This window comes from Zeus faber, assembly GCF_960531495.2.
Source record: "Zeus faber genome assembly, chromosome: 12".
Classification (NCBI taxonomy): domain Eukaryota; kingdom Metazoa; phylum Chordata; class Actinopteri; order Zeiformes; family Zeidae; genus Zeus; species Zeus faber.
Window position 1 is genome coordinate 23,212,593 of NC_137196.1, and position 12,516 is coordinate 23,225,108.

The 12,516-nt window shown below is 44.5% G+C and overlaps 1 protein-coding gene across 1 annotated transcript in view; it reads left to right on the forward strand.

Moving 5' to 3' along the window:
• Positions 1-6,457: 6,457 nt before the first annotated feature.
• The window catches only part of tmtopsa (teleost multiple tissue opsin a), a gene marked incomplete at both ends in the record, with an annotated part of 46,245 nt that continues 40,186 nt past the window's right edge, over positions 6,458-12,516 (forward strand). The window contains one exon of the mRNA XM_080010459.1: positions 6,458-6,833. Coding sequence (XP_079866585.1) covers positions 6,458-6,833 — 376 coding nt within the window. The remainder of the gene's footprint in view (positions 6,834-12,516) is intronic.

Here is a 12,516-nt window from a genome sequence, read left to right on the forward strand (position 1 = left end):
TATGATATATTTTACAATATATCCACTTGATTTGTTCACTTGAGAGGGCAGAACAGAGCACCGGCACCTTGCGGGAAGAGCCGGTGCTCAAGTCCCAGTACGGCAAAAAACGTAGAAGTGCCAGTACTGCGTACCGGTGAGTGCCGGCCCACTTCCAGCACTGCTCATAAATACCCTTCACCGCGGTGCATGTTGCCCACTCTCGGGTTGCCACCGATCATCCCAGATACATGCGATGACACACTGTGCATCAAGTGTTTACAGCGCCGGGTCCGAGGCGGACGTATGTCCAGCGGATAATCTAGGAGGCTGCGGCTGCCGATGCGTCAGAACCCCGGGACAGTAAATCCATGGTGCCCGTGACAGGGCACTTCATCTGAGCTTTTCCACAGCCGCTGGCATAATAAGTTGCAAAGCAGTGGTGGCCGCTCTCCCAAGGTCGATGTCGGAGGGGATGCTGATAAAGGGCAGGAGGGGTTGGGGCGAGGCGGGGTGGGAAGAGTAGAGGAGAGGGGTATGATGAAAGAGCACCAAAGCGCATAATACAGGAAGTGGAAAAATGCTGTGCGGGAGGGCTGGAAGGTGACAGTGGCGCTGTGTCGGGATATTCAACAAAGCCCACGTATGATAAAAGGAATTGAAGTCGCTGGCGGGACACGATTCTTGACATGGTACAACCGAATCCCCTCCGTGGTCATTTGTTTGGTTTGTCCTCATCTCTCTCTCTCTCTCTCTCTCTCTCTCCCCCCCCTCTCTCTCTAATATGTATTTGTTTATTTATTGATTTCTCTTCCTGCTGTTTGTGCTTGTGCCGCTGGAATCAGTAGATACCACGTGTGTTAAAAATTAACAAAATATATTTTTTAAAACTCAACTCTCAAGACTACTCCATTCTTTTTTTTCTTTTCATGTTCTCTCTTTGGATCGTGGTTTCCGTCCCTCACAACAGGGCAGATGGTCGGGCCCCTTGCAGGCGAAGTCTAGACACTGTATTTAAGGCCCATTGGAATGCGATTCTGGGCTGGGTGCCACTCTTACCTCGGGTCGCGTTCGACCACACACCACGTAATCAAATCAAATGTAGTGCTTCCAGCCCAGGTGGAGCCAAACAGCGAAGGAGCAGGTCAGTGGAAATGTTTGGAAAGTTTATGCCCGGAATGTATAGTACCTCTGGTCGATGCCTACGACGCTATAACAGTGTAGCCTATGTCCATATGTGTGGGAGCAAAATGATCTTATTCCTGATGGCGCACAGCAATGTAATGATGATTACACTTGAAAGGTTCACTGGAATAATAATGTAATCGTGGCATCCCTGTGTATATGATTAGCGCACGCACAGTAAAGTTGCTTTTCCGGAGGGGTTGGTTGTCACGGCGATGTCCTCTAAAACTGAGGATGCCCCGCGATGCACAGACGTCCAGCTGGCCTCTCCAGCTGCTCACGCCTGCGTTTTAACGCACGCACACTCACTTTCACCACTTTCTGATGTCACGGGGCAAGTGGTTACAGGACATGAGTTGCTGAACCAACCGATCGAAAAGTCATGATATCCTCACTATTTTCGCACTCATTCAAGGTTTATTCTGGATTCAAGAGGTTTATTTGTGACATACGGTACATATACTCATTTGTCTCATTTGTCATGGCATAGATGTTAGTAATAATTTTGTTTTCTAGTGTGTGTGTGTGTGTGTGTGTGTGTGTGTGTGTGTGTGTGTGTGAGGGGGCCGGGGGGGTCTTTGTGCTTTGCGCTGTCTTTGCTACTCTCATTTGTTACTCTTCATGTCTGAATTCACAGCTGCTGATATAATATATCAGAAGCTGGTATATATATTGTATATCTACATATATACAGTAGGCAGGTGTGTATAAACAGTCAAGTCACACTTTATTTATAAAGTGCATTTCATACCAGGGCAACACAATGCGCTTTGCAAAGAAATACAATTAAAGAACAGTGTGTGTGTGTGTGTGTGTGTGTGTGTGTGTGTGTGTGTGTGTGTGTGAGTGTGTGTGTGTGTGTGTGTGTGTGTGTGTGTGTCTGTGTGTGTGTGTGTCTGTGTCTGTGTCTGTGTCTGTGTGTGTGTGTGTGTGTGTGTGTCTGGTTGAACTTTTCAAAATGACAAAAAACCTAATGCAGATATCGCAGTGACCCCGTGACCCCTGGTGCTCCAAGTCTTCTGAGAAGGAGCTCCTCGGAGCCCGACCAGCACAGTGACATAGGAATCCAGTTAAATACCATCGGCATGGTCCCACCGAGAAAATTAAATAGCAATGGTATTCACACCACAACCTAAATGTCCTAATCCAAGCCAATTAGGACAAAGTACAGGGGAAGATGTTGTCAGAGTAAATGTCGCCACGGCTGTTCTCGCGGGTAATTACCTTGTTACCAAATGACGAGCGGCGCTGGATAATGGATAAGTAGTGGACGGGGGGACAGGGAGCGGGCGATCCTGTCCGATACTGTAGTTTTCTCTCTTGCGGTGCAAAGTCAAGTCAAGTGCTACACAGAGGGCACATTTTGAACCAGGCGTGCATAATTAAGAACACTGCTTTTATCTCCAAATGCCACTCTTTGACTGTGAGCATTCCTTTACAATTACTGACTAATTGGGGTGTGGGGGGCGTTCAAGGTTCATAACGGTTTTAGAGGGGATTGCATTATTAATGTGTTGTATGGTGAAAAAGATGCAGCTCTAAGGAAAAAACAAGTTTCTTACATTTCTGTAATAAAATTTAAAAAAAATAAAAATAAAAAAACGAATTTCTTAAATGCCCACAAATGTCGGCAGAATTATTACACTTCATAATCATTCATGTTTTTCAGTGGAATAATCTGATGTCATATGTCTCTGTTTATCAAACCCCTTTTTTCCATCGACCTACTTCAACTTCAACCGAGCAGAATACCCTCAAATTGGTCGGTCAATTAGCTATTGTTCCTGAAAATCCGCTTTGAAAACTGTTTCTTCGTAGGTTTGAGAAAAGGAGTTAACAAAACGCTTTTGTAACACTTTCAAATTTTGCACGTGTACTTGCGCACTCGCTTTGGAATGACTTGGCCATTCTGAAAAACTATTGATTGACTTAAGTGTTTAGGATAATTATAGCTTCAGCTGACTGTCGCAAAGACATTCTGATTCCTAGGCACCATACATACAGTATATATATATATATATAAATACTGTACATATAAGTGAGTTAGAATGTTAAAATGTCATGGTTTTTTTTTTCACAAAACATGATATTTCTCATTAGTCCATAACATTTGTATTTTTTGAGTAATATGTCTACCGAAATATCTTTTATTTCTGTAGTCCTTGCTATCCTCGTACCTTTGGCATACATGTTGCCATCTACTTTTTCTGCATGCAGTTTAAACAGTCACACCGACCACAGCAAGAGCCTCCAGTGAATCCTATGATGTGAACCCAGCTTTCTCGGACAACTCAAACGCATGTATTATTTACAACTTGCTCTTAGAGTGGAGGGAAAGGAAACATGGAGTCAGTTATTGTTGAAATGTGTGTGAGAGTGGATTGGGTCTCCAGAAATTATTTTACAACCGTCTTCTGAGCAAAAGCCCTTACAACGCTTTCAGTAATTTCCACAAAAGGCATTGTACACTTGTGACTCTGATTATCGAGACCCACATTTCCTCCAGTTTGTTTCCAAGGGATTGACCTGCCAAACATAATCGCATCGCACTTATTCAAATACTTGACTCTAATTACCCTCTCAACTGAAGTGACTGATCCAAAATAATTGTAGATGTTTTGTATTTTATTATTTTTTTTTTTTTTTATGTTTAATGTTTGTGTGATTTTTGTGTATTCATGTTCATCTGAAAATGATGTTTCCGATCTCAGTAGACCAAGACTGCTGTAACTGCTGCCCATCTGTTCCCCGCGGCCACACAAAACTGGTTCAGTCATCATGTTCACAGAATTTTGATTATTTTACATAAAAAAGAATGGATAAGCATTAAAAAAATAAGTGCCCATTTTACCTAAAAGTATTCAGATTATTCAGCGTTCTTCAGGAAAATTAAACTGTACCCAAGTGGCTAATTGGGCAAATGTTAGAAACACACTTCAACTTTCTATGGTCCAGATATAACAGAAATGGTCCACATTCAATCAATGAAGTTTATTTCCACTATATACTATATTTTGTATCAATTTAAGCTTGTGGCGCAGATGATTAACACACAGTTTAACGCTCCATCAGCACGGACACTAATCAAACTTTAGAATTGTAGTCAGACGTAAACTGAGCCATAATGGAATGAAATGTATGCTATTGAATTATCGAGAAAGGCAAAATAATATTAATAACCATAAAATTTAAATTAATTTTATTTTAGCCAGTGGTTAATTGAAACCTTTTTCAAGGTTAGATCACCTTGAAAAAAAAGTCCCCAAAGTCCCAAAGATTGCTCAGAGATACGAATGTTTCTAAATATCTGTTTGTGTGCAGTGCTTGAACATGTATTCAGATCTTTTACTTAATTTAAACTAGAAATACATTTACAGAAAATTACTATCTTAAAAGGGGAAGTACCAAATTTGCATTTCTACTGAAGTAAAAGTATTTAAGAACTTGCATTTACGAATTGAAGAACTTAAGTGCACTTAATGTATTAAAAGTAAACGTACCTGTCATGTCCGGGGTACATGATGTTTGTGTATATGATATGTATGTTTATACAGTAAATCATAAGCACTATAATCCAGCATAAAATACTGCCGTACTCATCACACACTCATACTATACAGAGTGTGTGCAGGTGTACCTTGCGGAACTAGCTCTGTCAGACAACTCGACAGTGTCACACGCTTCCTTCATGGGCCTGCTTATTTAAGCAGCCAATCCCTCTTGCCCCACCTGCTTGCTTCCCGCTTTGTTAATTGCCATGCTGCTGCACTCCCTCCACCTCCCCTGCATCCACCTGTTGGCCTCTACTCTTATATCCAGTGGGGCGGATGCGAGCTTATCACTCCAATATTTCTAGCTCATTAAGCGCGTCTACAGTATGTTTGCTGTACACCTCACCGAGAGTTATGAGCAGTAGAACCCAAACTTCCAAACGCAAATGATTAAATCTAAGAGTGGTCCGTCAGAAATTAAAATAAATATATATTTTTTAGGATTTTTACTTAAAAAAAAGTAAAATAACTGTTACCAACATTGCTGTGTATAATGTTGTGGACTATAAAAATATGGATATTTGCTTTGAAAGTTAGTTCAGTAAAATCAAAAGTCTCTGTCACTGATTATACTTAAGTACAGCTACTTGAAAGGGGGACAGTGCTCAATGGGGGACAGTGCAGTGGTGGGAATGTTTGTGTGAAACACAGAGCGTTCCAATGAGATCTCGACTTGAAGTCAGAGCTGTGAGAGAGGCTGTCAGGGGGAACATGCCTGTGCAAATCTAGCCATTTTACCTGCAGCGCAGATGGAAAATTGAAATGATCTTCGTACACACAATGAGGTATATGCAAATGTCTCTCGGTTTACAGGTTATGCAACTGTCGCGGTACTTAAAGCACTTTCTATTGCACAACGAACAAAGCACAATCCAGTGCCCGTCTCTTCACCCTTCTTTCTCGCGTCAGAGATTCAGCACCATGGACAGCGCCCGGCGAGCGCTCGACTGAGAGAGGAGAAGCTGGAAACTGTTGCAAGTGGCCGTGGTGACATGCGGGGAAATGAGGAGAACGGGGGGAAAAGGGCAACACGTAAGAAAGCGTGTGGGGGCAGGAGTGGTGCATGGACAGACACGGAGAAATATTGAGACTGGCAAGAGAAGGAGATGGAGACGGAGCGGAGGAGAGCGCAGGGAAAGTGGGGGCGGGGGGCATTTCTGAGACTGAGCTGGAGTTTGAGTTGAGCCTGGGTCCGGTGGTCTTTGGCTCCCCACCGGGGCTTTCAAGTCAAGTGATGCGCAGCTCACTGGGCTCCACTCTCGTCACGTGGCTGCCGTGTGTTGTTTTTTTTTTTCCATGCCGATCTATTCCCACGGAGCCTCCGACGTCACGCTACTGGAGCGCAGTAGTTTAAACCCAGACAGTGCGTGAGTAGGGGGGGACAGTCGGCGGTGGTGGGGATGGGAGAGCACCGTGTGCGTGGAAACCCAGAAGTGTGAGTGCATCTCAAACAGCCACATGGTGGAGCACAGCCTCACCAAACTTTTCTTTTTTTTATGGTCGATTTTCAAAACCCCCGAGCAGAGAGAAAAGTTATGATATTTCCCACTAAGTCTACTCCAGCTTTGAAACTTTCATTAAGCTCTACTTTTTTTTTTTCAATATTGTGGAAAATAAAAGTTTCTTTAAAAAGAAACAAGGCTTTAACATAGTCTGGAAAGTCTCTGTTTTCCCCCCCAGACACAAAAATTGTCAGCGACACATTAAGCTCCGCCGCACCGTGCGCGCTCTTGTGCGCAGCGATGATAGTGTCCAACCAGAGCCTGAGCGGCTGCGCGGAGCTCGGCGGCGCGCTGTGCGTCGCGGCCGGGGAAGGGCGCCTGGAAGCGGCCGGCGCGCACCGCACAACCCTCAGCCCCACCGGGCACCTGGTGGTGGCCGTGTGCCTGGGCTTCATCGGCATGTTGGGTCTGCTGAACAACCTGCTGGTGCTGGTGCTCTTCTGCCGCTACAAGATGCTGCGCTCGCCCATCAACATGCTGCTGATCAACATCTCCACCAGCGACCTGCTGGTGTGCCTGCTGGGCACTCCGTTCAGCTTCGCCGCCAGCACGCAGGGACGGTGGCTCATCGGACACCGGGGGTGCGTGTGGTACGGGTTCGCCAACTCCCTCTTCGGTAGGTGGCTTTTATTCGGATACTGCAGTTGTGATTTCTTGTTGAATATGTTGTGTTTCTGATGCGGGAAAGGGCGACGTGGCGGGTGTTTAGTCATCCCGGAGAACTAGGTGTGTGAGACCCGGCATCGTTCTGTGTTGAGAAAATGAAAGACTGGAGGAGCGTAGTCTTTATTATATCCATGAATATCCTGAGGCCGTGCCCAGAAGTTGGGGTTATATCCCGATATGTCATAAAAATGAAAGCGTTCGATGTGAGGAGGTTTAGTCTTCCCGGAGAAAGAGAGTCCGTGCGGTTGTGTGTGACACACTGCAGGAACAATGGTTTATTCCCTTAATGAATATCACCTTCAGGATCTTTGATGTCATGTCTAAAAGTTGGAGCTACGTCATTTGGTGTCATTAAAAAAATGCTTTATATGTTCCTTTGAAATGTGCTTCTCGTGTATGTGTACCTACTGTATTCATTCTTGTTTATGATCTATATTTACTGAGCCACTTTCGGCGGGAAGTGCTTTCTTTATTGGCGTTCATTGTTTTTTAAATGCCTCTAGCGTCGAGCTCTGCAGTGGAAAAATCAGATTTTCCTTAGATCTTACATTAGAGATAACTTACACATCGCTTGGGGTGAAACACTGCGTTCAATAGCTCTGCGCGTTTTATTCAATGACATTGAAGGACCGTGTACAGTAGAATTAGGAAATCATTGTCAGATAAAAGATGAAAAATGAGTGTTGCTTGTCCGGAAGCTCAGGGACGTTAGGATATAGGATGTTCAAGTTCTTCCATTGGGGTGTGTGTGTGTGTGTGTGTGTGTGTGTGTGTGTGTGTGTGTGTGTGTGTGTGTGTGTGTGTGTGTGTGTGTGTGTGTGTGTATATGTGTATGTGTATGTATATGTGTGTGTATATGTGTGTGTGTGTGTATGTATATGTGTATGTATATGTGTGTATATGTGTATGTGTATGTATGAGTATGTATGTATGTGTGTGTGTGTGTATGTGTGTGTGTGTGTTTGTGTGTTTTTGTGTGTGTATGTGTTTGTGTTTGTGTGTCTGTGTGTGTGTGTGTGTCGGTTGTAGTGTCATTGTAGACATCTTGCATGGTGTCATCAGTGTGGACACTGTGGACACTAGGCGCAGCGTCCACTCTGACACTGACACCGATAAAGCCGTCTTCTGAAATGTGTCCAATGATCCGTTCTCTGCAGAGTGTGAAGGTTGTCAAAACTTTTCAGTGTTCCATTTTTGACATACACTCACAGTGGGGGAGGTGGGTGGGGAGTCATGGCGTATCAACATTTAGCCCTTGGTCTGACTCGCAGTGCCTTGTTTGAAATCCTTTAATGGTTTTCTGCACTGAGTACTGAGTAAAAATTTCAAGCCCCACCAACATCCCATTAAGAGCTTTGGTCTTACTGTGTTCCGCACTCTGGGATGACATCAACACATTCCTTGCTTTTGAATTGCATGAGTTATTTTTGTCTAATTATAAAGTACATTCTGGGGGTAAATTGCCACTTCAATTTACCATCTTATTTACTTCCTCTGAATGAATCGTCCTGTAGTTTGGGGGGAAAAAAAATCTGGAAAACTCTGTAAAGCTTTTAGTTGAGAGTGGACAAGAAATCTAGTCATAACAAAGAGAACTATTTTGTCGTTAGAGTGCGTGTGGTGAAAGCTTTCTGCATTTTTTATTTTTATTAAACAACCATTATAACCTGTTATTATGACAATTACCATTATGCTGAAGTTACAATTTATTTTAATATTTTATGAATCATCTAAAAAACATTTCTGTCTAAGTTTCATGAGTTGTCATCTTCTTTGATTGCGATAAATAGTTACAATTTAGGATTAATCTAAAATACATTTCTGTCTATCTTTCATGAATTTACATCTTCTATGATTGTAATAAATACAATGAGTGCTCCAACTCACATCATCACCAGGTGTGATCACAGTTTTGTCCCCTGTTTTGGTCATTATACGTTTGAAAACGGCAAATGAACACACAGAGATGATTATAATCTGAAATATGTTGAACATTGTGACATTGTTATCGAACAAAAGAAGAGACAAAGGGAAACCTTTGCAACCACCAGTGAAGCCCAGTCTTAACGGCCTAAAAATTCCATCAGACTTTTCTCTATTTATTTTCTTTCACACCTATTTCCCTACATCTCTTCAATCCACTGCCCCAGGCTGGTCGTTGCCTCCCGTGTGCCAATAGCTAAAAATTTCATATGCTCAACTCGACTCATCTAAATTGAGTTTTTCCTTTTCGCTAAAGAGACCCTCGAATATGTCAAACTCGAAATTTGAAAGGCGGCTCTCATCAACACCCTGCCACTTCCTCCGGGAAAGTGTGGCCAATTTAAAAAAAAAAAAAAAAAAAAAGCGGTATAACTTGACTGCTATCATATTGGAATGCCGAAAGTCCCCCACGCTTACGAGTTGCACTCTGTTGCCGAGCACGTCTCTGAAAGCCGCGCCAGTGTCTCTGAAACGCTGCGCTGAGATTAGACACAGTCTGAAGCCATTTCACAAGAGCATCCGCAAGGAGCCAATTAAAAAAAAATAAAAAACATCCGACAAGATGTTGGCATCTACAAGGTACCAAAGAAAAAAGAAAAGACTGAGCGGAAAGAGAGAGATATACAGGGGGTAAGAGAGAGACAATCATGACAGATAATCATGTATCTGTGTGTGTGTGTGTGTGTGTGTGTGTGTGTGTGTGTGTGTGTGTGTGTGTGTGTGTCTGTGTGTGTGCATGTGTGTGTGTGTGTGTGTGCGCATGCACGTGCACAATGGCTTGCAGACATCATTAGAGCTTCCATTGGTCGAGTAATAATTCCTTAATGGCAGAAAGATGGAGCGACAGAGAGGTTGGGGCGGGGACAAAGGCAGAGAGAAAAAGAGAAATTGATTGTTGAGATGAATAACGTCGGCCCTGGCATTGACAACGAGCCGCATCAATCTCTGAAGGGTTTAGTGATGATCAATGTTCCTCCCAATTAGAGGGCATTACTGTCGATGACAGAAGAGGTTGTTAGGGCATTGTTGGGACGCTGTTAGTGTTCGCTGCCAACGATTCGCTACCTTTCATAGTGCGGCGTCTCACTTTTGGTCCATAACTTCTTCCACTCTCGAATGGCAGAACTATTCGAGAGACGGCTGGATTGATTTGTGCCGAGAGCCTCCGCTAAAGACGGGACAATTTGCGTCGACGAGTCTAACATGGGCACGCGCGCACACACACACACACACACACACACACACACACACACACACACACACACACACGCCCGCGCACGCGCACGGACACAACTTTACAACATTTTGCATTTCTCTCAGCCCTCTGGCACCCATTTAGCGCGTTCACCTCTCCTGTCTGCCGCTATGCATTTCATCCTATGCCTCCCCTGGACTTTTATTGTCTTTCGTCCGATGGAGGGAGTGCAGGGTTGGATTTCTCTCTCGCTCTATTTGACGTCCTCCCATCCGTCCCGCGCGCCCCGGCCCTGCGTGCGGCAAGCTGTGTCCCCCTGCCTGAGGTAGACTGTGCACACAGTCACTGGATTAACCTTGGACAGCCTGCTCCTCCCGGTGCATACTGAAGCCAGATTGCCTTGCTACACACACACACACACGCACACACACATTCTCACACGCACACACACATGCACACGCGCAGGCATGCGCACACACACACACACACACACACACACACACACACACACATACACACACACACACATACACAGGGCAGAAGTGTAGCATGAAGCGGATGCATCCACAAAATTACACATTTATGAAACTTGGACATGCAAAGACACAAACATATACAGTACAGAATACATATACAGTATGTATTCGCGTGGACCTACACACACACACACACACACACACACACACACACACACACACACACACACACACACACACACATGCACAGACGTGCACATCTCCAGACCTGCCCGCTAAAGTGGACGGACATCTCAGTTGAGACCAAGGAAAGCAGAACATTGCTCCTGTCTTGTAAAGGTCAGAGTGAGTCAGCCGCCTGATGAACCTGCATCATAAACAGTGTATAAAAGACCCTGACACCCCTCGCAAACGCATCTATTATGGACGACTTGTGTCTGGTTTGGAAACACCTTATTATCAGTATGCCGCCATGTTCCCTGACTCGCTCACCTCTCTCGGCTCCCCGCGGCTCATTAGGTTTTGGGGTGGGGGGGGGTCCGCACGTACCACCCACTTCCATTCAAACAGTCTCTTCCTCGCCACCGCTGGGAAACAGCCATTTGGTGAGAGAGGGAGAGGGAGAGAGAGAGAGGGAACAAAGGCAAGCTTTTCTTTCCACTTTATTTTAAACATCTGATCATAAGACATTTATTTTGGGGTTATTAAGTTAGACGGCTGCCTTTAATCCTAACAGGCGAGTGTGAGACAGAGTGGGGCTGATGGAGGGTGGGTGGGGGGGGTTGATTGCAGACTCCATTAAGTTTGGTTGCTGTGACATGGAGGGGGGGGGGTATTGGTGTAACCTTGTTGTCTGGTTCTTCTTCCCCATTTTCCGAATCAAGAAAATCTTAATCAACTTTGAACAAGTTCTCTTCTCCAACCAACTGAGGGAGGAGGGTCAGTGCCAGTTGGAAAATCAGCGTAATCAGTGTGAATATTACGTTTCATTTTCTTTTTTCTTTTCTCCCAACGCCGCCCTGCGAGACCCGTGGCAGAGAGCCTCTAATTAGTTTTTCTGTTCTGGAATGCTGCGCAATTGTTGATTCGATTTTGGCTCCGTTGCCGTAGCGGAAAGTCACCAGGGGAGGTGAGTTTATAGCAGAGTCTGTGAGTGCGGCGGTGGAACCATTTGCAAGGGTCTGGTGGACTAAGAAATGAATAAGCCACACGGAATAAAGTGTTATGCTAAGTGTATTTCGATCAGCCTGCTTTCTGCCATCTACCTGCTGGGTCATTAGTCACAGATTTAATTTCATTCTTTAAGGATAGGTTTCGGCATTTTTCAACCCATATTAAAACGTTGGTCCTCATCGTTTCTAACTGTTCACAGCACAACCTCGCCGCTTAGCTATTTAGAAACTTACCACTCTCAACTTACCAGCCGCAGCTTCTCACCGTGCTTAAATGCAGCGCAATGCATCTCCTTTTTCTCCGAAAAACGAGAAGCTGACACATGCAGTATAGTCAGTCTTTACATATTTTACCAAAAACGGTCACAAGCCCTGCATTTTATCAGGTTGTTCAGGGTTTTTATTGACCCTTTGGCGCATCAGCAAATTTCGGCTGCATCTGCACCATGAAAGAGACTAGAAACGGGAAGCGCGTGGCTTTGGGAGCAGTAAGCCGGCTGTAGCCAGCGATACGCTTTGGACCTACTGCGGCAATCACAAAAAGTCGGTTGGAATGACGTGTTGACTATATTGCAAGTTTCATGTGTTTGAAACTCTCAAACGCACAAAAATAGCGAGCCTGTCCTTTGAGAAAGCGTCCTCCGGCGCCGCCTACTTTATCAGTATCGACTTTGACCGGACGTACAGTAGTGGCTCACGGAACATGATCATTTACACGTTTATGCGTCTTTCTACGGAGACACTGAACACGCTTCTATGTTAATAAATAAATAAATACATTAAAAAAAGCCCAAATTCACGTCAGGT